The 24,568-nt window shown below is 51.4% G+C and overlaps 11 protein-coding genes across 11 annotated transcripts; 8 read left to right on the top strand and 3 right to left on the bottom strand.

The window, feature by feature from the left end:
- Window positions 1-743: 743 nt before the first annotated feature.
- QC761_116458 (uncharacterized protein) lies at window positions 744-1,930 on the top strand. The gene is made up of 2 exons (XM_062874916.1): window positions 744-1,441; window positions 1,500-1,930. Exons 1-2 carry the CDS (start codon window positions 1,242-1,244, stop codon window positions 1,792-1,794), a joined length of 495 nt encoding a protein of 164 aa, XP_062738124.1. The 5' UTR covers window positions 744-1,241; the 3' UTR covers window positions 1,795-1,930.
- A 277-nt stretch (window positions 1,931-2,207) lies between these two features.
- On the bottom strand, window positions 2,208-4,000 carry QC761_116455 (uncharacterized protein). Its single transcript, XM_062874915.1, has 2 exons — window positions 2,982-4,000; window positions 2,208-2,926 (listed from the first exon to the last, which is right to left on the bottom strand). Exons 1-2 carry the CDS (start codon window positions 3,542-3,544, stop codon window positions 2,407-2,409), a joined length of 1,083 nt encoding a protein of 360 aa, XP_062738123.1. The 5' UTR covers window positions 3,545-4,000; the 3' UTR covers window positions 2,208-2,406.
- A 177-nt stretch (window positions 4,001-4,177) lies between these two features.
- On the top strand, window positions 4,178-6,314 carry QC761_116450 (uncharacterized protein). Its single transcript, XM_062874914.1, has 8 exons — window positions 4,178-4,666; window positions 4,721-4,817; window positions 4,877-5,137; window positions 5,202-5,247; window positions 5,303-5,345; window positions 5,397-5,622; window positions 5,678-6,161; window positions 6,228-6,314. The coding sequence occupies exons 1-7, from the start codon at window positions 4,415-4,417 to the stop codon at window positions 5,884-5,886; spliced, it is 1,134 nt and encodes a 377-aa protein (XP_062738122.1). The 5' UTR covers window positions 4,178-4,414; the 3' UTR covers window positions 5,887-6,161; window positions 6,228-6,314.
- Window positions 6,315-7,402: 1,088 nt separating this feature from the next.
- On the top strand, window positions 7,403-9,095 carry QC761_116440 (uncharacterized protein). Its single transcript, XM_062874913.1, has 6 exons — window positions 7,403-7,872; window positions 7,923-8,218; window positions 8,269-8,418; window positions 8,471-8,580; window positions 8,636-8,860; window positions 8,911-9,095. Exons 1-6 carry the CDS (start codon window positions 7,441-7,443, stop codon window positions 9,045-9,047), a joined length of 1,350 nt encoding a protein of 449 aa, XP_062738121.1. The 5' UTR covers window positions 7,403-7,440; the 3' UTR covers window positions 9,048-9,095.
- Window positions 9,096-9,613: 518 nt separating this feature from the next.
- On the top strand, window positions 9,614-9,949 carry QC761_116432 (uncharacterized protein; the record flags this gene model as incomplete). The annotated part of the gene is made up of 1 exon (XM_062874912.1): window positions 9,614-9,949. One exon carries the CDS (start codon window positions 9,614-9,616, stop codon window positions 9,947-9,949), a length of 336 nt encoding a protein of 111 aa, XP_062738120.1.
- Window positions 9,950-11,251: 1,302 nt separating this feature from the next.
- QC761_116430 (uncharacterized protein) lies at window positions 11,252-12,520 on the top strand (the record flags this gene model as incomplete). The annotated part of the gene is made up of 1 exon (XM_062874911.1): window positions 11,252-12,520. The coding sequence occupies one exon, from the start codon at window positions 11,252-11,254 to the stop codon at window positions 12,518-12,520; it is 1,269 nt and encodes a 422-aa protein (XP_062738119.1).
- A 302-nt stretch (window positions 12,521-12,822) lies between these two features.
- QC761_116425 (uncharacterized protein) lies at window positions 12,823-14,990 on the top strand (the record flags this gene model as incomplete). Its single annotated transcript, XM_062874910.1, has 2 exons — window positions 12,823-14,224; window positions 14,885-14,990. Exons 1-2 carry the CDS (start codon window positions 13,611-13,613, stop codon window positions 14,988-14,990), a joined length of 720 nt encoding a protein of 239 aa, XP_062738118.1. The 5' UTR covers window positions 12,823-13,610.
- Window positions 14,991-15,081: 91 nt separating this feature from the next.
- On the top strand, window positions 15,082-17,052 carry QC761_116420 (uncharacterized protein; the record flags this gene model as incomplete). The annotated part of the gene is made up of 3 exons (XM_062874909.1): window positions 15,082-15,189; window positions 15,245-16,359; window positions 16,419-17,052. 3 exons carry the CDS (start codon window positions 15,082-15,084, stop codon window positions 16,855-16,857), a joined length of 1,662 nt encoding a protein of 553 aa, XP_062738117.1. The 3' UTR covers window positions 16,858-17,052.
- On the bottom strand, window positions 17,049-19,010 carry QC761_116410 (uncharacterized protein; the record flags this gene model as incomplete). Its single annotated transcript, XM_062874908.1, has 1 exon — window positions 17,049-19,010. One exon carries the CDS (start codon window positions 19,008-19,010, stop codon window positions 17,049-17,051), a length of 1,962 nt encoding a protein of 653 aa, XP_062738116.1.
- A 625-nt stretch (window positions 19,011-19,635) lies between these two features.
- QC761_116400 (uncharacterized protein) lies at window positions 19,636-21,240 on the top strand. Its single transcript, XM_062874907.1, has 2 exons — window positions 19,636-20,398; window positions 20,495-21,240. Exons 1-2 carry the CDS (start codon window positions 20,342-20,344, stop codon window positions 21,044-21,046), a joined length of 609 nt encoding a protein of 202 aa, XP_062738115.1. The 5' UTR covers window positions 19,636-20,341; the 3' UTR covers window positions 21,047-21,240.
- A 6-nt stretch (window positions 21,241-21,246) lies between these two features.
- QC761_116390 (uncharacterized protein) lies at window positions 21,247-23,660 on the bottom strand. Its single transcript, XM_062874906.1, has 3 exons — window positions 22,777-23,660; window positions 21,435-22,719; window positions 21,247-21,324 (listed from the first exon to the last, which is right to left on the bottom strand). The coding sequence occupies exons 1-2, from the start codon at window positions 23,024-23,026 to the stop codon at window positions 21,461-21,463; spliced, it is 1,509 nt and encodes a 502-aa protein (XP_062738114.1). The 5' UTR covers window positions 23,027-23,660; the 3' UTR covers window positions 21,247-21,324; window positions 21,435-21,460.
- Window positions 23,661-24,568: the final 908 nt, after the last annotated feature.

Below are 24,568 nucleotides of genomic sequence, written 5' to 3'. Positions count from 1 at the left end.
CTAATTTTTACTTTATTAAAGTCCTTTAATAATTATTATACCTAGGAAGATAATATCTATTATAAATCTAATTTTATCAAAATTATAAATATTATTATTCATAATACTATATTTAATTTTATTATTCCGTATAAATATAAACCACTCCATAATAACCTTTAAATTCTTATACTTAGCTTTTTAGTAATCGTATTTATATATAAAATATATCCGGAATTTTAATTAACGTTTAACGAATCGGTATACCTGGAGCTTACCGATAGGAGGTGCGTTACGGGCGTATAGTAGTTAGTTACTTATATCTTTTATATTACTCAATTCCGGTAAAAAAGCTTAGGTAAATAGCCTAATAATATAGTATATAACAGCCTTCTCTTTTAATTAAGTAAGCTTTTTCGACTTAGGTATAGTATCGCATTGTACAGACTTGCCAGCACGTCGGCGCCCTAGCGTTGCCTGGGAGACTCCATAGGCCTTAGCCGCAGCCCGTATGCTTAGCTTTTCGTCATTTTGAAGAGCCTGGAGAGCCAAGATTATTGGCTTTCTTTTGAAGTAGAGGGCATCTTTGATGGTAGAGAAAAGTGGTTGTTAAGTATAAAGATGTCGCGTCGCGTCGAAAGTGCCCCACTCACTGATATGCCTCACTCACTGATATGCCTCACTCACTGATAACGTACGTTACCTACTTTTGTTGGTTCCTGTAGATTCATGTCGCTATCACAATGATGAGAAAGCCCGCTTCAATCCTGCTCAATTAACAAAAATTGAGCACATGTAATCTAGATGCTCTTTGCTGGTGTCGGTATGATGCCCCGTCAAGCTCTGATTGGGCGGCCCTGCATGTTCAGCTTGTCTCACGACAGCCACTGAGAGAGGGGGCATTACCGCTGACGAAAGCAGTTTAAGGCTCCCGATAACTATTGCCATAAACTCCGGTGATAAACCAAATCCGTCAACTCACCAGTCACGGGAGTGCCCCGACACTCAGCTAGACACAAGACAAGATGCTATGCCTTTTTCGTTTCACCCGGCCCACTATGCCATGCAGCGCCCTATCATGTCTCTGTGGACTTCTACTATCGTGTGCCGACATCAACTTCTAGCGTCAACTTCCAGGCCAACAGTGGCCCAGAGGAATCTAGGCCTTCGCTGCACGCTGTGATGTTCTCAGACCATTCTCTCTCAGCCAGCCTCAGTTCACTCTAATCCAGCAGGGATACTCGGGGCATTGACTCCGGAATATGAACATATCTCCACATTTTATGACTAAAGTGCAGACAGCCACAACTATTTTAACAGGGAAGCTTCTCAGATTTCTCAGACTTGAATCTCTCCACACACCGAGACAAAGAACACATCCCCATCAACAGCTATCATTCCAAAAAGCCCTCATCCAAAGCATCATGGCCTCAGAAACGAACCCAGAGACAAACCCCCCAGTGTAAGTTCGATCTGATCTGCACGTCTCATCAACAAGCACCACGGCTGACACCTACCAGCGAGCCCCAAGCTGAGCCAACAGCAACCGCCGCTCCTGTTACCTGGGAAGGCACCATCAAGGATTACTTCCTCCCGAGCGACGTGGATTGCATGCTCAACGCTGGTGGCTTCGATCTGAGCAACAAGGATGACGTGGCCGACAACGCCACCAAGATCTATGTGCGCGTGAAAAACAAGTCTATGCCGAAGCAAATGCCCCCCTGGACTCAGCAGAACCCAGACCCGGCGCACCCCCTCTGGACGGACGAAATGTGCGCCAACTTCAAGACCTGGATGGATAACGAGTTTCCATGAAGGATGAGAGACATGGAGAGGATTCGAGGTGGTGATGGACTTGTGTTGAAAGGGGTTGGTACAGTCACTTGGATAGCTTTCAGTCATTTCATGTACGAGCATAAAAGCACATAATCCACCTGTAAAGCCAACCCCCAGCCAGCCCTGACTCCACTGTGACTTGTGTCTGTATAAGGTAGGTGGCCATTAAACATCACTCCGTGACAGCTTCTTCAAGACTTACGTCTGGTTAAAACACGCGTGATTGCATCAATCTCCTGACACACAACTCACAACCATTAATATGCTGCTTCACCATTCCCTATCCAAGAGTGTCCTTCGAACCTGAAGTGGGTGTACTCCTCTTCCACCTCAGCGTATGTCGACGTACCTCTTTCTAGTATCTGTCCAAGTGAATTACAAGGTCATCACTATTGAGCCAGAAAGTCTAGTTCTCTTGTTTATTTGCAGTTGGATATTGACACCCAAAGGACGTATGATCAACAGCTTCCGAGCAAGTCACCACACCACGGCCTTCCTCCATCTGCTTCTTTTATACATGATATGATATGCCAACACAATCCCAAACCTTGAACCTCGCCCGCCAGGCAAATCCCTCCGTTCGTTCAACACTCAATCCATAAACTCAACCTCCAAAATCATCAGCTCGCTGAAGCTCTGCAGCCTCAGATCCCTCAGATTCATCCCCGACTCAACCTCACCCCAAACTGCATTAAATCCCCCAGGCTCCTTCTTGATAATCATGTCCAGAATCTTCTGCTTGTTCCCCCCAAGCTGCACTCCATTGTTGTGGTCATCAACAATCTGCTTGAGCTCTTCATAGATCTTTTGACGTAACGGCTTCTCGTTCAACGCTGGGTTCCCCGTCTTCTTCTGCTGAAAGGCCTGATACTGTCCCTGCACAGCTTGATTCGCCGGGTCCCAAGGCAAGCCGGCAATGACAACGGGCTCCCAGTAGAGATGAACTTGCGCGTAGGCATCGTTGAGCCAGTAGAGAGGGTACTGGAGGACAAAGGCTTTGAGGTCCTGGATCAAATCCTTGGCCCTGGCGTCTTGGTTCTGCGTCACCTTTCTCACTTTGGGTGGCTTGGGCTCGGGTTCCTTGACGTTGGGGGTGTTGTTGAAGACGTTTCTAAGCCCATGAGTTAGAGGTGTGACCAATAAGATCGCAAGAGACACAAACTTACTTGCTAGCACCCTGAACAAGCGATGCCAAACTACCGGTTGTGACAGCTCCCGCCGCACTCTTTCCAACATTGGTGATGATGACCTTGGCAGCACCCTCAAAGCCAGTCTTGGCCAACGTTGACGCCGTGGCCTCAATCGCGGCTTTACCTGCTGCCTTGCCTGCAGCAGTGGCACCAGCTCCGCCGCCAATCAAGCCAGAAACACCACCGATGGCCATGTCGGTCACAACTCTCTGCACGGTAACCTCCCCAACATCGCCCTTGACGTCCTTGTCGTTGATGGTGGTGCTGATGGCGTACTCAGTTCCCAAGCCGATGGTGGACGCTGCTGCACCACCTGCGATGGCACCAGCTGGTCCACCGACAACCATACCACCGACGGCACCGGCCGTGGTGATTAGACTGTTGGTGCTGGTGGCAAGGGCTCGTTTGGCATGTTCTGTGTTGCCGGCTAGCGCTTGAACTCCAGCGACGCCGTAGCCGACCACGGGCACCTTTTCGAGGATGCGGGTGGCGATGCCATCGCGGGAAAAGGCGTTGGCGATTGAGTCAAAGAAGCCCATGATGCAGAGGGATATGCTCAACAGATTGGGATGAAGGAGACGGAAGGACGAGTGAACTGGAAGAGGGACTGGCCCCTACGAAGAGATTTATCTCGTCTCGTTGTCTATGTCTGGGGGTTTGCAGAAGTGACGTTGATGCAACATATCGAGAGGGAATCAGCGAACAATGCATCATGAATGGAGCTGAACTACCAAGATCGGTTAGTCCGATTGTTCAGCTCATCGTCGAAGCGGCGATTTTTGTGGGCCAATACTGATGTCGAGATGTAGAAACCCTGGCCTAGAGCGCTCTAGGCTTCGAGTTACTCGTTCTAGCGCGCGTTAACTTCCGTAGTACGGGGCATCAGCTGTAAAAAGCGCCACGGTGCATGGAGTTGTAACTGTCTTTGGATCTCAGCTGCCAAAAGGCTTCTTGACCAACCGGTTGGAGGCTTGGCGGGTTGTTTTGCATCGTGTAGGACTGGTGGTTGGAAATGGTGCAATCTGAAGGCAGCATATAAGGTGGGTTTGTCTCCACAGCATGGATCTGATATGGGTTAGGGTTGTACCGGCCACCATGACGTAAATCGTCTTGAGGTGTGTTGGTGTCCAACAAAACAACCTTGATTAGTGCTCTTCAAGCATGTCTTTATATTTTCCATATTTTACTCAATGCATTTGATGGGGAAGAATATATAAACGACAGAAATCTACTCCGTACCTGGTCCCTCTAGTTGTCGGATTAGCGCTTTGTTTACGTACCATCTCCACTCAAGAGTCATCCCCAAGAACATTCCCGTAGCCATTCGCTTACACCCCATCATCCCCGCTCCAAGCCCTCTGTGTCACATCACAAACTGAAAGGTTGAAACAACTCTATTGAATCTGAATATGCAAGACACTGTTCATTCCCTGGTGTGGCTGGCCATTGGCTTCGCCCTGGTCAATGTCGCTCACAGCTTGGAAGCCCATAATAACTTTCGATACCTCGCCCAAACCCCCCTATCTACCGCACCCACGTTCGGCAATGAAGACACACCATGGGGCTTAACAACTTATGCCAACATTCCATATCTGCCCTGTCTCTCAAAGCGTGACAGCCTCAAATATGACATCGCTGTCCTCGGTGCACCATTTGACACTGCAAGCGCTGCCCCATCCGCTGAAAACTCCTCATCAACTAACCATTTCCCACAGGCAACAACCGGCCGACCAGGAGCCCGCTTCGGCCCCGGAGCAATCAGATCTGGCTCCTCGCGCATTTACGCAGATGCAGCATGGAGTTTATACACCGGTGAGCCCAGTCACCAGCACCAACAAACCCTTGACGCACAATCAACTGACAACATCCAGGGGAAAACGTCTTCAAAAGCAACGTCAAAATCGTCGACTGCGGAGACGTCCCAATGACCAGACTGGACAACACCGTCGCGCTCAAACAGCTGGAAACCGGCCACGACATCATCAATGCCCGCTCTCCTGTTTCTAGGGACCTGTCCCCTGTCCCGAGGATTATCAACTTGGGAGGTGATCATACCACCACGCTGTCTGCGTTGAGGGCAGCGTACAAGAAATGGGGGAAACTCTCTGTTATTCATTTCGATGCTCATATCGGTGGGTTTCGGCCAGTCACCTTGCCATGGTTTTGGGTCAAAGACTGATATTGTACATGATTAAGATACTTGGAACCCCAAGGTGTTGGGTGGTGATGTTTCTGACTATGGGTATGACCACTTCTCTCCTTCTTTCAACGAACCCATCTGCTGACAAAAGTTCCAGAGCGGTAAACCACGGAACCTTCCTCCACATTGCCCACGAGGAGGTAAGTCTCATGAAAACAACCACGTTTTAAACTCACTGACGGAAAGTACAGGGGCTTATTACAAACTCCAGCATTCACGCAGGCATCCGGGCACCTCTTGCCCACCCAGTCAAAGACATGAAGAATGATCGCCGTTGCGGGTTTGATTTTGTTACCTCCAGGGATCTTGACCGTTTTGGTATCAGCGGGATTATCGAGAGGCTGAAATCCAGGGTTGGAGACGCGAAAACCTATATCAGTGTTGACATTGATGTTCTGGATCCTGCTTATGCTCCTGGTAAGTTGTCATGTTGAACAAAACCGGGTGATAATGTGATTAATGAATGATGCAGCAACGGGAACTGCTGAGCCGGGTGGTTGGACGTCGAGGGAGCTACTGACTATCCTTGACGGACTGGTTGGGCTCAAAGTTGTGGGTGCTGATGTCGTGGAAGTTGCGCCGGCTTATGATGGTGCTGGTGAGACAACGGGCGTGGCGGCTGCTGAGGTTGTGCATTCTCTTCTGTATTTGATGGTGAAGACCCCAGTTGCGGGGGAGTGAGGTGCCGGAATCTGAGCTGCAGTGTGGATAGGACGAATGTTCCTTATCACCAGCAATCTGCGTAGGGGAGCAACAACTGCAGTGATCGTTGCCAGCACATTCTCCTTCAGCACTTCACACAGGATCTCTTCCTGCCAGGGTAACATTCCGTGACTCCGGATCCATATTTCGAATCCACCATTTGGAATTTAATCCTGTCACACGTCCACGGACTAATTGGCCACACCACGGCCTCACTATTATCTACCTACACCTCGAAAGCCGGTGGTTAAAAAGTAACGTAGGCAATCAAGCACCACGAAGCTATCAAAGGAATAGTATTGGTTAACTAAACACATTAGGGACCTTAGAAATACCCTAGTAATAGCCTAAAGCTATAGGGTGCGGGTTACCGAGAAAAAAATAAATATGTATTTTTAAGACTCCTTTATACTTTAAATATCTTTACTTTTTTCATTTTTTACTTCAAACACTATTAGAAATTATTAACTAAATTAAATTGGTTTTTGAACTCTAAATACTAATGGTTTGGGGTGCGGCCATAGGCTTGAGGGTATGAGTAAGGAAGTGGGGCTCTCTGGGGATTCGGGGGTTCAGGGGTCATGTATATAAGCGGTCTGCTTCGGACACTCTATTTTAGACAGATCATCGACTCTTATTTTCTACATATTTTGTGCTTTGCATGCGTGCAGGCAGTTCTGGCCCTCTAATCAGGCCAATCCGGTGCTTATTGTGTGGCCTGCGAGCCCACAGAGTCTTTTCTTTGTCCTACGTGAAGTGCGGCCTGTGAGCGAGCCACTGTCACGCAGGTGTGTTCATTCAGAGACCTGTTAAGGGTATATGTGTGGTGTTGTGGTTGTTTTGTGTGTTTTCTCACCATCTCACTAGCTGTACCGAACTAGAATTGTTCAGAAGTGTTTTTAGCTAGTATCCTTTTCAGAGGTTCCGGATAGAGGTTCGTTACATTATACTAAGTTAATTAAGTTTAAGATATAAATCTTTTACTTAAATTAGTACTATAATAATAAAACTATTCCATTTATTCATAAAAAAATACAAAAAGCTTTGTAATGCTAAGTAATTTTAGGCCTAATAAACTATTCTAAAGCATTTTAGCTTGTACTAGTATTTTTAGTTTACTTAAATCGACTTTCTTTTAGTTTTTAGTTAGGTTTCTTTTATCTTTCCCTAGTCTTTAATCAATAGTTCAATATAACTAGGTTTTCTAACTTTTATAGGCACCTACCTTTTTCCGTATATTACCAACGGCAAAAGTAAGTATGTGTTATGCATGCAAGTGCTGCCCAAATCTTCAACAGATGTGTTGTGCAGCACTAGCGCTGAGAAATATTGGCATAGAAGCATATTTTCTCTGCAAATAGTGAAATCACATAAAAGAGCCATGCAGCCATGTTGAACAAATCAGTGCGGGAGTTCCCCCACGGGATTGCAACCACATGATTCAACGTCGTACGAGTCGTTTGGCCCAGAATTTCCAACTCAGCGCATTTAAAGGTCCCCACGGCCCTCAAATTGCCAGAGTAGTACTTGCGCATGGGTCTCACCTGTCACCGTAAAATGTCGCTTCACATCATCATCGTCGGCGCTGGAATCGCCGGGCTGTCAGCAGCGGTCTCTTTGCGACGAACTGGTCACCGGGTAGAGATCTACGAGCGCACATCAGCAAACAACGAAGTCGGAGCCGCCATCACCGTACCCCCTAACGCATCTCGCTTTCTCCTTGAATGGGGACTTGACCCAGTCGCCGAACGCTTTGTCAAGGCAGATGAAATGGCCTTTCTCGACCCTCTTACTTTGAACACTCTGTTTGCTGTTCCTCAAGAACAAAATCGCGCCCGATATGGCTATGACCTGTGGCTTTCCCACCGTGTTGACTTGCATGCTTGGTTGAGGAGGAAGGCGACAGCAGTTGAGGGGCCTGGAACTCCAGTGGTACTTCACTTGCAACGTGCAGTTGTGCGATATGTGGGTAGTATAAACCCTATTTGTTGCCAAATTTGGCTGACAGATTGAAGGACCCTGCCACTCCCTCCATCACCCTCGCCGACGGAGGTGTACTCTCTGCTGACCTTGTCGTCGGAGCAGATGGGGTTCACTCACTAGCCACGGAGGTGGTGCTAGGGAGCAAGATTGAGCCATCGCCCTCTGCCTATTATAACACCTGTTTCCGTTTTCTGATTCCAGCCGCTTCGTTGGCTGAAGACCCTGAAACTCGATGGTGGCATGAAGACGAGCACAGTAGGAAGGTTAGCATGCGGATTATCACCCACAATGCAACAAGTAGAAGGATAGTTTCGTATCCATGTCGAGAGTAAGCGAAAACGTTTCTTTTGTAATCCGCTCTGCTGACTCTGTTATCAGCCGCGAGATCCACAACTTTGTAGGTCTGTATCATGATCCTGCCATGGCAACAGCCACTAGGGAAGACTATTTGGCAAAGGTGGATAAAAATAGCGTTCTAGAAACCTTTGGTGCAGAGGTTTTCAGTCCTAAGCTGAGAGCTGTGATTGGGTTTGTTGACCCTTATATGCTTTGGGAAATAATGAAGTTGACTGTTGAATAGGAAAGCCACCGAGGTCAAACGCTGGCCGCTTTTAAACAGACGTCCGATCCCAAGTTGGCACCGTGAAAGGCTTGTTCTGGTAGGTGATGCTGCTCACCCAATGCTGCCCCGTAAGTGACCCCTGGAACTTATCATATAACTATCTTCAAACTAACAATTACGTAGATCAGGGCCAAGGAGGCGCCCAAGGACTCGAGGATGGTTGTGTTCTAGGAATTGTTCTGTATGGCGCTTCAAATTTAGCAGACATTGAAAGGCGACTGGAAATATATGAGAAAGTCCGGAGGAATCGAGCATCAGCTATCCAAATATTGAGTAGTGTTGGCATGGACCAAGGACATCTCGTCTTGGAGGATCTGAAACCCTATTTCCCGGAAGGTCAAGTTCCAAGTAAGTACGCCATACTGAAAAATATGGAGGCTCGTTGACAATATGACTAGAAACTCCCCCGGAGATGGTGGCGTTTGCGTCTGGATACAATGCTGTTGCAGCTTCTGTGAAAGCTATGAAGGAGGAGCTTGATCCTAGTTTCGAGCTGCCGGCGGAGTTTTTCGGGCCAAAGAAAGGCGGCAAATAATTCCATGTTAGGGAGGTAACCCCACAATCAAGAAAGATAAGAGATCATGCGCCAGTTCAGGCAACCCCTCCAGCCTTGTATCCCATTGCCCATAAACGTTATAGTGTTGGCGACCAGCTGTATCAGAACCCACCCGATAACCGAGGAAGCTTCCATATATTTGGGGTGCCTGATCTGAAGAAGAAACCCAACACCGAACAGCCGGCAACATGGGCGTCTCGACCAGCAACCCACCCCAGCCTCCCTAGCAAGTGCCCAAGCCTGACGTGCCTTCACAAGCACCCAGTGCCATGGTTGAGTGTCAACAGCAGGGCACAACACAGGCAACCACTGGCAATACACCCACCTGCGATCCTCATACAATAAACGATAGAGATCGGAGAGGCTATAATTACTTGGTCCAACTTTTGAACATACGCCTGTACAGCCTTGGAGAAACAACTCGAGCGCCTTGGACCAGAACCATTGAAGCGACTCGCCGGGTTTGGGTCGATGCTGCCGCTCAAAGGGCGAACCTTCGACTTGGGGTTAAGAACAAGGTCGAAGGTGCGTAGGCTTTGCTAGCAATGCACGAGTCCAAGGAGCATGAGATGATCGAAAAATTCCTCATGGAGGTACGGTACAGGAAGAAGATGGAAAGGAACGAGGAAAGGAATCAGGAGAGAAACCAGAAAACCAACAAGAAAACCAACTCGGTTGCGCCGATATTTGTTGCAGCAAAGATGAAGCACAAAACGGCGCTCCTTGCCGCCCAAGAGGTCGAGAAAGCGCTCGAGGAAATCGAGGCAAAGCGTGCTGCAATTAGGGAAAAGCATGCTGCCAAGGAGGCTGAAGAAAGACAGAAGGCGAGGGAAACTCAAAAAGGCGATGACAGGGCTGGCGATGATGGTCACTGGGGATGACCGTCAAGCAAGACAAAGAGCACGCCAGTTGATAAATGAGAACCTCAAGAAAATGAAGGCCGAGGCGGATCAGAGGGGTACAAGCTAGAGGAGCGTTGAAAGACATACATGGGGCGAAGCCAACACCTGGCTCAACAAGGTCGCAGCCTCCCACGCCTGTGCCTAGCGGCAAGATGGGCAATCCCACGGTGCTGACCCCATCATCTTCTCGACATTCTGCCGTTACTCCGGCTACTTCGCGAGTGCTGGCTCCAATATCTGCCAGCCCGCATCAACACATCCACAACTCGGCTCCCCCCTGTCATGGCCGTGCAGGTAGAGCGCCACGCTCGGATTAGGCCACCATACTCAACACCTTGAGGCGTCAAGAGACTGGCGACCGAGGTGATTGACTTGACGTTGGATGACGACTGATATCTCCGGGCTCTAACCAGACTTTGGGGTATCGATCGGCAGATTCGGGATACTGTCGTACCAGTATGAGCTGGAGGTTGGACAGACGGCGTATTGGCATATTCTTTGGGCGGTGGTGGGCAGATATCATTCTCATATTTTTTTCGTTGTCGGGTTGTTTTTTCTGCAAATAATCAAACGACATCTTTTGCTGCATGTTCTAGTTTTCTTTGTCTGCTTGCGGTGGCCATGAATGTCAGCCGGAGTTCAGGTTTACACCGCCAGTCTGCCTGGTCAAGGCTCCCAGCTGAAAGAGACGTTGGTTTGAGTGGTGGTTGGATTCTTGTTTCGCCTGACCAAACTCTACTTTTTCAGATTCCAGCTTGAAGACTTTCTTTACACAGCATCCATCATCGATCACTGTATGTTATCAGCATTTTGATCGAAGGATGCGGCAGTTGGATGCAGTGATGTAAAGCACCACCTCGTCTGGAGATGGTGGGTCAGGCGGCGCCTGCCGCGTCGTCAGCCAAACGGGAGGTGGCTCTTGAACCAATATGCACCAAGAACCATACCTGTGGTAACACCTTGGCGCACATGGGCCCTCAGCTGAACCCTGTCACCTGTGCCATGCCGACTGCCAACAGCGCGCGCACCCCGGTTCTCATGTTCCTCAGCAGCCCAACGCCGTTTGCTCCAAAAAATGCGCAAGCTGTCTCTTGACATTGGCCCATCTCACCAACATAAAAGACGTAAAGAAGCTAAAAGGCTTTTCGAATAATAACCTTCGCCTGGCTTTGCGCTTCTTGCTCACAACCGCCACTTCTCCACCGATCGACGACGTCCCGCAAATCGAGCCCCGTTGCCCAAACCCCGAACCTACCGGGTAGTCTCCCCGAGAGCCAAACCATGGCTGCGACTCAGACGCCGACAGAGACACAACCACGACAACCAGCAAAACCCCGTCCATCACCACCATCAGTCTCTCTATCAACCCCTACGCCTGATCTCAAAGAAGTTAATCCCGTACTAAGTCCAACGGCGGTTGAGGCCAATATAAACCACCCTCCATATGCAAATGGCGGCGCACATACGTCTTTCGAGTTCGAGGGATTGGCGATAGAACTAAATACACAACTGGAGTATGTACGGGTTGAAGATGGGGAAAACACAGACTCGAAGCGACCAACGACATGGTTGCTCAAGTCCAAAGACCCAAACAAAGCATACCTGCCTGGCCAGCCACGCATACGACTTGGTGAGCGTACACGACATGTCGATGGCCCCGAGGGCAAGGTTGATGGCTATTTACGTCGATGGCATCTCACGGATAAGCTAGATCAGCTTCTTCCCTTGATGCGCTACATCTTCGTCCAAACACCCGCCTACGACCACATCAACGCACTCCACCATCATGCCGCCCATACCCGGAGGATTGTGGTGGATGAAGAGCCAGGGCTTCATTTGGTGTGGTATTACGAGACAATTTTCATGAAGCCCATCCCCCCATATTTCTTTTCCAGGGCTTTCTGGATGTACATCGCACATGCCGACCCCGAAGTCTACCGTGCTTCTCTCGGTTTCATGCGCAGCTACTACCACATTATCCGGTTCGAGATCGATTTCCACGAGGCCTGCAAGAAGAAGCTCATGCCACGGAAGGACAATGGGAAGTTTCCGACTTATGAGGAATGGTGCGAGTTTATCGAGCCCTTCTCGTTGGTGGGCGACAAGCATGTCAGTCGCCGTTTCAAGTACGGCGAGCTCCGCCTCACACGCATCAACCGGGCCGCCATGTTCTTCCGCTTCAACCTTGCGTACTTCCACCTGTTGCCGCAGTGGGGCTCGTTCTTGTCACATATTCTTGCGCCCTTGATCACGGCATTTGCGGTGTGCTCGGTCATTCTGAACTCGATGCAGGTGACGCTTGCTGCTATCGAGGTTGCCAATGAGACGAACTACGACATTCCTGGCCCGGAGGGATGGAAGCGTTTCATGAACGTGTCGTTGTATTTCCCCATTATTGTTATACTGTCAATAGCACTTGTCATTGGTGTTACGCTCATCAGCGTATTCCTGATGGGACTGAAGGATTTGCTGAGGGGGAACAAAGTGAGGGAGAAAAAGCGGCTTGGCCAGGCTAGAGTGGGCAAGGGAAGTCACGGGATGGTTTGGTAGCGTTTTGGCACCTCGGGTTGCCATGATACTGGGCGAGGTAATCAGGGGTTTCGTTTCCTGGATAATGTTGGGTGAGCGTGTTGGGTTTGCACGGTGGTTTTGGATATCCATTTGCCTAGTGATATTACCGGTTACTTTATTTACTTGTTGATGAGATCTGGAAATAGGAGAGCACATATCAAACATTTCACATGGACACCATCAGATGGGTGACTGCCAACCCATGATACAGGAACATACAACCCGAGACAGTGAAAGACCCCAGAAGGCCATACCCACGATGTCCCCGTCGCTGTCTCGGATCTCCCGGCCTGTTCGAGGACAATTGATAAGCCCCACCAATATGTTGGTAAGTCCTCAACGGGGTCGAAATAAGCTTACATGAGGCGCTTGCTTGGTCCCAAACCAATGGAGAAATGACGGCCGTGGCTTGGGATACTTCTGCGAGACCTTTCCCTTTGAACCTATTGTCTTGTTCAAGACTTCGTTAGCCCGCCGCGAACCGCACAACTTAGAAGTGATTGAGAAGCAGTTGAACTCAAAGCTTGCACGGTAACTTCATCGACCCTCAGTGACACCAGGGTCCATTTGTATCTACTTGAATGTAGGGGCCCTTGAATATTGGAACCTGCAACGGTTTCTCAGTCAGTCGTTCCTCGAAATATTGCCGTGGACTGCTGCTGTTGCTGAATTTGGTCACCCTCGGCTGCCCTCTTCACTGGTTGGCACAGGCGGTTTCTGAAGTGTGCTGGTCCTACCTCTGTCCCTACGGGTCGTATGCCGTCATTCCCCTGCCGGCACCACCAGCGTGACATCGTCCCTCGTTTTTGGCGATCTTCAACCCGCCCGCTCTCAAACTCCTCGTATCGATGGACCCCACGTCTGAGAACGTCTGGTGTCACGGCCAACATGCAACGATTCACACCGTGTATGGCCGAGATGTCTCCTTGGTCGCCGTGAATACTAGAGCAATTTACACAATCGCGGATGAGGTTGTGATTGAGCTCGCCCATTCCCGTGGCCAACCCCGCAAATACCTGGATCGAGGATAATCACCCGAGCTAAGTGGCAGGCGTGGAGACGACATGTCATGGACATAAAGACAGCATTCCTTCTTTTTGCCGTCTCTCTTTTCCCCAATGTTGACATCACTCATATCGCCAACGAATTACCTACCTTTAGACTCTCGACCGTCATCAAAATGTACACCTCTTCCATCCTCACCACCCTCGCCCTGGCAACAGCAGCCATGGCCACAGGCAGTGCCAGAACACCCAACGACTTCTCTCCGGGCTTCATCCTCGTCGTGCACGTCACCAACCCCGACGCCGACTTCACCCCCACCGTCAACAACGCCGCAGTCAACAGCATCCACGCCGGCCCCGGCTTCCGCGTAGCGACCATCTCCACCACCCTCACCGACGGACACGTCTTTTACGAAAATGGAACCCTAGACCAGGTTGAAGACGGGGAGACAACCGTCATCTTTGACTCTGCCACGCCCCTGACCCCGTTTGGGATTCTGGTGCAGGACCCCACGGCGCCGGTTGACAATATTGCCATCAATGCTGGGCCGGGGAGTTATAATACTGTGGATGGGGACCCGGAGGTGAATGCGGCGTTGGTGAATGGGTTGGGGGAGGGGACGTACCTGGTTTGTAATGCGACGGTGCCGTATTATCACCGGAACTTTTTGACGTTGCAGTATGTGTATGAAGGGGGGGAGAAGCCGGATGGTTGTGTGGAGGTTGAGTTGGTGCCGCAGTGTGCAGAGTTGAATGAGTTGCCGGCGGGGAGCCATTCGAGTCATGATCATGCAGTTAATGTGAGGTGTTATAAGGATGCTACGGTTGTTGATTGGAGTTGAGGGGTGGTGTCCCAGAGATTGGGCGGGATTGCTTCAGGTTTGATGTCCTGGGGGGGGGAGGGAAGTAAAAAATTGGATTTTGCTTAGATGATGAAAGGGGTCATTTGTGAAGGGTTTAATGTCTTGTCTGTTCCTTTCCATCAAAAAGAAGCTTCATCGGACTTCACCATCATCCCATCTTCAATTGACCCCCACCCCCCCTGTACATATCGTCCTTGGCAGCGGCTGTTTGAGCGCCATGCGGGGAGCCAAGCGATTGCGACAGGGTCCTCCCGGTGGGCGTCGAGAACTGCCGAACAGCACATCCACCTTGACCTCAACTTCGCTCACCGATGTCGTCCTCCCTCCTGCAACGCGCTGATGTAAACACAGCATACGAACTCCAACATCACCACCACCTCGGACGATCCTCCTGACCTGATCAGGAAGCTGAGGTCCAACGACAAGTGAGTTGCGTGTTACCTTCCCTGTTTGCACCCGCTTATCCATCTCACCAGGGCGAATTATTCCCGGGCCTTGTGTGCTGTGCAAGGCCGACGACCCTGGAGGATTGCACAAGGAAAAGGCGGAGACTTGAGGAGAGAGGGACTGACCTCTGGGTGAGAGTGGGGTATAAGGGGTGGAATAAGCCCCTTGGGCCAAGACAGGTGAGTAGGTATTTCATCCTGTTGGTGGTTTGAGTGCATGACACAAGATGGCGATATTACAATATCTCCTGGCCAGCGTGGCGCTTGTTGCGCCTGTTGTAAATGGATACAAGGGTTTTAGGACTTCCTTGACTCTGGGGGACTTCAAGGAGCAGGTGAGTGGTCCCAATTTCATGCATGTGTGAGCTCGTTGGTTGACACCAATTCCAGATGGAGGAGCGAGAGATGAGAACTGCCCTCATCCACCCCAGAGACACCGACCTTGAAAAGCTCTACCCAGCCCAAACCATCCAAATGCCCATTGATCACTTCCACAATGACTCCATCTATGAACCACACACCAACGAGACCTTCCTTCTCCGATACTGGTTCGACGCGAGCCACTACCAACCCGGCGGTCCGGTCATCGTCCTCCAAGGCGGTGAGACCGACGGGGCTGGTCGTCTTCGATATCTGCAAAAGGGCATCGTAGCCCAGCTCTCCCAGGCAACAAACGGGTTGGGTGTCATTTTTGAACACCGCTACTACGGCGAAAGTCACCCCACTGACGACTTCAGCACCAAAAACCTTCGCTTCTTGACTACGGATCAAGCCCTAGCTGATCAAGCATACTTTGCCCAAAATGTCGTCTTTCCCGGCCTTGAACACTTGAACCTGACCTCACACAACGTCCCTTACATTGCCTACGGTGGCTCCTACGCCGGATCAGTCGTTGCCTTTCTCCGCAAGCTCTACCCAGACGTCTATTGGGGCGCCATTGCCTCCTCTGGTGTTCCCGAGGCAATCTATGACTATTGGGAGTACTACGAGGCCGCCCGGATTTATGGACCTAGGGAATGTATAGAGGCTACTCAGAAGCTTACTCATGCGATCGATAATGTGTTGATCAACCACACTGACACCGAATACCCACAACGGGTCAAGAATATCTTTGGGCTAGGCAATATCACCAGAAACGATGACTTTGCCAATGCCATTGCCCAGGGAATAGCCGGACTTCAAGGCTTGAATTGGGATCCGGCGGTCAACAGTACCGAGTTTGGACATTACTGTGGGAATATCAGCTCGACCGAGGTCCTCTACACCGGGATCGCCGAGCGGGAAGAGGAGGCAAAAGAACTTCTCGCCGTGGGTGGCTATGATGAAGTGAAGCTAGTGAATCAGCTGCTCAATTACATTGGGTATGTCGATGCCACAGCTGTAAAAGGGTGCAAACGAAGAGGGAAGAGCCAGGACGAGTGCTTCACGAATTATGATTCGAAGTTTTACCAGCAGGATGATATCACGCAGGAGTGGAGGCTGTGGGCTTATCAGTATTGTTTCGAGTGAGTCATTCTTCTGTTCTTGCAATCTTGAACATCTGGCTGACATTCTTTGCGACTAGATGGGGCTACCTCCAAACCGGCTCTGGTGTCCCTGCTGATCAACTCCCGCTCATCTCACGACTGATCAACCTCGAGTTCACGTCCACTGTCTGTCGGGAGGCGTTCAACATTACGACTCCTTCTCAGGTCGAAAGGATCAACAAGCATGGCGGTGTGAACATCAGCTACCCTCGCCTGGCTCATGTTGATGGAGAATGGGATCCCTGGCGTGCGGCATCGCCTCATAGGATTGGGCTGCCCGAGCGGGAGAGCACTGTTTCCGAACCGTTTATTCTCATCGAGAAGGGTGTGCATCACTGGGATGAGAATGGGTTGTTTCCCAATGAGACTAGACCTGGGTTACCGCCCAAGCCGGTGGCTGACGTGCAGAAGGCGGAGGCAGAGTTTGTGAAGGCTTGGGTTGAGGAGTGGCACAAAGCGAGGGGTACTGATGTCTGATGGGCATAGTGTGAGTTGTTGCTAACTATTGATGCAGGTGACATGATGTATGGGGATGATATGGGGGATCTGTAGATAATCGCGAGACATGAGTGTGTGGGCACTGCAGGCGGTTTGGAAAGAAAGGCTCAAAAGGAAGCATGAATATTATACGGCGCTTATTCTAGAACAAATAACAAAAGGGGTATCAATCACCATTCCAACCGATCATCGCAAACAAGACGAACGTCAAATCTCCCCTCACCCTTCCACACCTTCGATCCAGAGTTTCTTTGCGCAACAGCCTCACGCAGCTCCGTGATCATGCTCGGTGGCCCGCTACCAAAAACGCGCGTGGAGCCCTGAGCGACGTTGGCGACAAACTCATTGACAGCCACATTGACGTCAGGCCGCTGGTTCTGGCTTTCGTCACTGCCCACAGACACCGACTTGGAGTCCACATCCTCCGACACCTTCTTCTCATCGCCGGTTGCCGTCCTGACTCCAGGAGCAACATCCTCAGCAGTAACAAAGATTCGAATCTGCAATCCATGCGCAGCACCCAGCCTCCTCAGCTCCTCCAACTCTGGCTCAACCCATTCAAGATCCTGCTTTCTCTTCACCGCCCAGACCAGCTCGATCTTCCTGTCGGGGTTCACCTTCTCCCTCACCAATCTCAACAAAACAGGCAGGACATAGGTAATCCCCGTTCCGCCAGCCACGCAAAGCACATTCACATCCTGCGTCAAGCCCTCCACAATATTCTCCCCATACGGCCCCTGAAGCACCACATTCGTCGTCGTCCTCCCTTCCTTCTGCTCCTTCAACTTCTCCTCAATCACCCTCGCAATCTTTCTCGTCTCCCCCCCCTTCGCCCGAAAAATATACGAATGCTTGACGTCCCCAACGTTGTTAATCTGAGGGAGCGACAACGGAGTAAAAGGATGACTCTGCCACAGACTCCCCTCGGTAAAACACAAAAAGAAGTGCTGCCCAATACTCCACGCCTTCTGATGATGCTCAAAATCCAACCGAACCACATCCCCAAACCTCTCATCCTTCCAGAACTTTGCTTCCGCCTCGGCACTGGAAAACCCCCACCGTCCTTCCTTGCGTTGGTACCCACAGTGCAACATCCCCATCCGCACTAATCTGGCAAGCCGGTCAACCACCCAGAGGACAATACCGGGCACGAGAAAACACTGCAGTTCCTCCCAGTGACCGATCAACGCACCAATGTAGACCATGGCCATGACGTAGTGCGCCTTGCGGAAGAATTCGTACCCGGTGACGTTCTTGATGACCCACTGGAAGGAGCAGATCCACAGGAGGACGAGGAGGCCGAGGGCAACGAAGCCCCAGATGGCGTATTCCTGCACCACCCACTTGTTCCAGACGTCGGGTTGGGGTTTGTACAGCCAGCCTTCGATCAGGACCCAACCTAGAGTGTGGAGGAGGGATTGCACGAGGATGATGTAGCCTGTCCATTTGTGAAGGAACATGAAGGAGGTGTATGGGACGCCGGTGACGGCTGAGAGGATCGACTCTCTGGCGGCAAAGAGGACGGATAAGGGGGTGAGCGCGTAGGCGAGGACGCCGACGCGGTCGGCCCAGGGGCCGAGGGAGGTGCGCGTGTTGACTACGTCTGCTGGCTGGCCTTTGATGGGGGTTACCCATTTCCCGTAGACGATTCCCACCAAGGACCAGATGGATAGGTAGCTTGTCAAGACGGCGAGGATGACGAGTTGGAGGCGGGTAGTGTGCCCGAAGATGGTCCTCAGGGGAGCGGTGGGGAGGAGGTGGTGTCTAACGGAGGAGGCGACCGCGCCAAAGGAACGAGAGAGGAAGCTGGTTTTGGGACGTTGGGGGGTTGATTCGTTGGTGGATAGCTGGGCGAGGAGGTCGTCGACTGGTTCTCGGGCTGGGAAGACACGGCGACCGATGCCCCAGATGAGGAGGATGCCCAGGACGGTGGCCCAGAAGATGCCCGTGTATAGCATGCCTACATCGTGGGCGTCATAGACCACGTCTAGATAGGCGCATGACCCTGGGTCGTTTGTGCAGGGGACTACACGGTAGGCGTAGCCCCAGTGAGGCTCTAGTTGGGAGGCTTCTGAGAAGTTCTGGATGTGCTGACGCCGAAGGATGGAGTTTGGGGTTGTGAGCGACTCCATGGTGCTTGGAGGATAAGCCCGGCGGCTCTGTCTCTACTCCCAGTTATCTTGGAGACAGCACTTGGGAGCTGGAGATGGTGACGGCCAAAAGGTTCCGGAATGGAGAATGTCTCAACACCATGTGGCATCAAACCGGGACATGTCTGTCCTTATACCACTCCATCGCCACCCGCACCCCCCGGGAGCGGTCTGGTAATATATCTAGGCCCCATGCCTACGTCGGGACCTGGGCTCCGAATTCGTCTCTGCAAGGTGGAATCTGGCGGCTCTGTTGCCGTCCTCTTCCCGCCCGGGTAGCATCGCCAAGTGATGTGTGTGGAGTTGGTGTAATCGCGAGCAGGTTCCAAGACCTCGTCCCAAATCCCAAGAAATGCATGTGCTGAATCCGCGGGGTACAGCTCTCGGTATTCTGCCCTTCAGGGGGGCGTTTTCTGGAAGCGAACAGCTAAAGGCGGCGAATTGGATTGCCCGGATTCCATGTCGCCGCTCTCGGGAACCTTGATAGATATCAGGTTATTCCTTCCTGCTGCTCATGTTTTTGGGGTTCGTGATGTCCCACCGTGCCCACGAGGAAAATGGTGAGCATCTTTGAGCACGTTTCTGCATCAGCAGTGGGTACCGCTGGGGGTACTTCCCGGATCGCCCTGCTGTAGCGGACAGCGGCCCAATCGCCGCCCCTGCTCGGGGACCCCCTGTGATCCTGTGATCCCTGTGCCGTGGGGCGCACCGTGCCTGCTTGGCAGCGAGCTGTCGAACGCTTTTGGAAGCTGTGGTCCTTGATATTCTGGCGCATATCTGCTCTAAATGCCCAGCAATTGCACCACTTCGATAGGGACTGCGGATGAAGGGCCTTGCAAAGAGAAGATACGAAGGGCGGTGTCGGCAGCACCTCACCGAACAGTGAAAAGCGTTAGTTGTCTTGATTCTCGGTTGCGCAACGTCCAAAAAGGTCCGGTGATCCCAACCACCAACGCGGGATGAGGGGCAGCAGCACAAGACAACAACACACCTCGACTTAACCTCAAGCTGTTCTATAAACAGAGCTTGTCTTGCATATCTGCGCTTAATCGCATCTCACCTCTCTTCTCTTCTGATCTCTTGCAATTCGCCGCGCCTCGTGCACAAGTTCTCCAACGAGGCGTGGTCAGTTTCAAGCCAACTAACAGCACCCTCCGCTCCGCACTCGTCGCCGCCGCTGTTAAATACACCATCGTTTCCCTCCTCGTGGGAACCTCGAGCCTCCCGATCGCACTCCCTCGTTTAAATCGGATCACCCGCGGCAAACGACAAGAATATCTTTATATAACTTAATCCCTCTGAAAACACTTACAATGTCACACTCCGGCCACGGCGGCGGCATGGGCGACGGCCCCGCCTGCAAAATTTCCGTACGTTGCGCGCGCCAGCAAACCCAATCCATTCACCATTACGCTATTCTGTCTGAGCAAGTAAACTAACCATGTTTTTTTTGGGGGGGGTAACAGATGCTCTGGAACTGGTACACAATCGACGCCTGCTTCCTCTCCTCTTCATGGCACATCACCACCAACGGCGCCTTCGCGGCCACCTGTATAGGCGTCATCCTGATGGTCATCCTCCTCGAAGCCCTCCGCCGCATTGGCAAGGAATACGACGAGCACATCCAGCGGGACTTTGCAGCAAGGGTAGCACTGATCTCTAACGGCGGTCTTGCCCCCTCTTCCGCCGCGCCGTCATGCCCCGGTGCTGCCTCGTCGTCGTCGTCGAACGAAGCGGTTGCTCCTCAGACAGTCACTTTCCGCGCGAGCCCACTGCAGCAGCTTATCCGCTCGTTGATCCACACTGCTACTTTTGGGCTGGCGTATATTATCATGTTGTTGGCCATGTATTATAATGGGTATGTGATTATTAGTATTTTGATCGGGGCGTTGCTGGGCAAGTTCTTGTGTGATTGGATGACCAAGACGGTGGTGATTGGGGCGGATGGAACGGCGGCGGTGAAGAACGGGGGGCTGGTGGGGGGTGGGATTGATGAGCCTACTGTTTGCTGTGGGTGAGATGTTCTCCTGAGTGCTTGATGTACATCGTCACAAGAGGCCGGGAAGAAGGGACGGGCCGTCCCGTGGGACAAAGGGGGTTTGTGTTTTACGAAGCAGGCAAAGGAGTTTTTATTTTGGGACAGAACTGGGAAATATAATTCTTTGATACCCCCTCCCCTTGCTTGTGGTTACTCGATGCCGAGAGGTTCATGCAGTTTGCCCATGTGCGATGCGAGTATGGACGAGGTATGAGCGCACAGCAGTTCTGAGCGTGTCCTCCGGAAAAAGGACTGACGCTTCAGAACAGCAAGTCAGCACACGATGACTGTGAGAATGATGATTCAAAGAAGGCTAATCATTTGGAATTACAACGATTCGGTTCCTATCGAATACTTCGAAAGCCTACCTAAGGGGCATATCGTTCCTTTACGATCACTTCCCCATCTTCTCCATCACCCCCGCCGCCTCGGCCGCCTTTGCAATCTCCTCCGCAAACGAAATACTCGTCTGGAACTTCTTGGCCTTCTTCTCCCCCTTGTGCTCGACATTCCACTCCACAATCTCCTGCACCATACCCTCCAGGGTCGTCACCACCCCCCTAAACCCCAACCCCCCCTCATCAACAGACCGACTGGCATTCTCGTTCGTAGCTACCATGTGAGTGGTAACACTGAACAAACCAGGCTTCATGTGCTTGATATCCCCCTTGAGCTCAGGCAGAATCCTTCTCAAGAAGGGGTATTTGACCGGCAAGAGGGAGTACCACTCGACAATGTAGGAAAGAAACCACATTGGCAGCGGAGGCAAACGAATGAGCTTGAACGGAGTGGTAGCCAGCGTCTCGATAGCTAGATACATGTCGATGTAGCTGATGGGAGGGTTAGGGTCGGTGATCATGAAGGGGCGGCCAGCTTGTGGTGCTTTGGGGTTAGCAGCCAGGACGGCTTCATAGTCAAGGTGGGCAATGGCGACGTTGATGCCGTGGACGAAGGGTTGGATGATGTGCGCGCACCAGGTGGGGCAGTCGCTCATGGCGAGAGAGCCACCGAGGGTATTGTCGCCTGGTTGCCCGTAGACACCGTTTGCTGGTCTGATGCTTCCAGTTCGGAGCTCGGGGCTGTTGGCACCACAAACTGTTCTCTCAGCCCTGGCTTTGGAGACGGCGTAGTTGGCAAAGTGCTCCTCATGCTTGCGAGGTGGCTCAAAGAAGTCCTTTTCGTCCATGATTTGGAGGTAGTTCTTTATCTCGGGGAGCTTATTCTTGGGTGACAGGAGTAGCTCTAGAGGTGAAATCCAGAGTTCAATGGGCCGAATACTGACGCCGCCAGAGGATGTCGAGATCAGTACATCGGCCCCGGCTTTGCGAGCTGCGTCGAGGACGTTCCGGGTGCCCCGAACATTGACACTTTCACAGAGACCGTAGACGAGTTTGGACCGGTCCGATGGCACAATGACTGCCGCTGTGTGAAAGACCGTCAAGGGAAGGTGAGCAACAGAGGATGGCCATGATTTCTCAAAAGCATTGTTAGTGGACTCGGCTGAGGAGATGTCCGCCTTGACAAAGTCGACCGTTGATGCTGGCCCACTGACCATGTCAGCCCGGTTGAGAGGCCGAAACTCCACGATGCGAATGCTTTCTGGAGATTGACCACGTTCCAGAAGCTGTAGGACAATGTAGCCACCAACAAGACCTGTGGTTTTGATGTTAGAAGCGATCTTGCGACCTACAATTGAGCCGGGCTACGCACCAGAGCCCCCAGTGATGATGTATCGTCTATCCAACTTGGGGGGAATACGATCTGCATAGGTTTTGGTGGTAATAAGATTCTTTTCGAGGCGCTGATATGCCTGTCGCAGCTCTTCTTTGGTCCATCTTTTCGGAGACACCTTCAATACTGCTTCGGGGGTGCTTTTCAGGATGCTGCTGAGACGCGAGAGGTAGGTATAAGTCAGGAGAAGGAGCGAGGCGGCGCCCAGCCCTATCACCAGGGCGGCCATTTGTGCGTAAATTAGTGTATTCCTAGGTTTTCGATGTTACTTCTGAGGTGTGCTAGGAGAAGTTCAAGGTGAGGCGGAATTTGACGATGTGTGTTCAAGTGAGGGGCTCCTGCCACATGTTGCACCGAAACAGCCACCGTTGTATTGGACGGGACGGAAACCAACGTTTCCAGTTTGGAACTGGCAAAGTTCTGCCGGCCAACCAATTGGGAACGCATTTCTGCACCGTGGTCATCGTTCGGATGGCAGCAGTATCGAAGAGACTTGAAGCTGCACGTTTCCATGTTCAGCTGTCTCTCTAACTGGAGCGCATCAAACATCACGAGTCTCCCTCAGCCACAGAGGTGTATTAATGAATCCGAGGAGTCCTGTATTTATACACCAGAGGTGCCAAACCTTGGTCACCACATCACTGGTGTTGTTGACGTTGTTGATGTTGAAGTCGTCGGAACTCTCGAAATCCCGTGCTCAACGGTTGCCCCTGCGGCCGTTGACCCCCACACTCGGGTTCGGCTTCCTGCACGGGCCTCCTCCGCATTTACAGGGCCCAGACCCGGTAGACCGGCAATTGAGACTGTTTGTCAGAAAGGCCTCAAGTTCACCTCAGGATGCATCAATGGAAACGATATGGGTGACGGTTTGCAGGACCTCAATAGGGTATTTGAGAACTGCTCACGATGGTTCGAAGGCCTGCCCACCTTCCAACGTCTTTGCATAGCAATCCCCACTTTCCTGTTCGCAACGCAACCCACCACCAAGCACCCCAGTGAGACGGTGAGGCTCTTCAACCTTTTACATCGAGCTTAGGTACGAATGAACTCGGACTTCAGTCGGGTTCGCAACCGCATTTGTTCACCTGTTGCCTGGAATCCCGAATTTTAGTCAAGAACTTTACCTATATCACCAGCATCTTCGCCGGCTTCTTATTGCCTATCTTATCGCGACAGTGGAGTGGTTAAGATGAAGCCCCATAAGGCATCACAACACCCACCCTTATCACGGTTCAAAATACAAACAAAATTGACCACAAGTTAACAACCCCATTCTTATCAGATGCCCATTTCCAGAAAGCGTGAAAAAGCTCCAGTGTCGTCATTTCTCACCCCCACCGCCACGCTCTTGCATGGAATATCGTATTCTGGGGTTCAATAGCGTGTCTTGACACGATAAGTCCGCCATTGGCCAATAAACATCGACTCCGTACCGCCAAGTGACGGGCCTCTTCCAATCCCGGATCCGCGGAGCTGGTACACCTCGACTGTCAACGATAAGGCTAGATGCAAGACGGGCAGGTGTTCCCGTTTGTGTCCGACGATGGTGGCTGTTGGTGGATGCCTTCACCAACGTCGGGACTTGCGGGAAATCATGGCCAAGAACCCGGTGTGAGATGATGCCTAGGGTTAAAGCATCACCTTCAGGGGTTGCTATCAACAACACTTGAGCGCGAGGATGCGAGTAGTGGATTGAGCGGGGGGGTATATATGATGATTGATCGCAAGCCCTGATCTGAAGGTCAAGCACCCAGCTTGTGCCTCTCATCCT

Source organism: Podospora bellae-mahoneyi, assembly GCF_035222275.1.
Source record: "Podospora bellae-mahoneyi strain CBS 112042 chromosome 1 map unlocalized CBS112042p_1, whole genome shotgun sequence".
NCBI lineage: Eukaryota > Fungi > Ascomycota > Sordariomycetes > Sordariales > Podosporaceae > Podospora > Podospora bellae-mahoneyi.
This window is presented reverse-complemented; position numbering and strand designations above follow the sequence as displayed.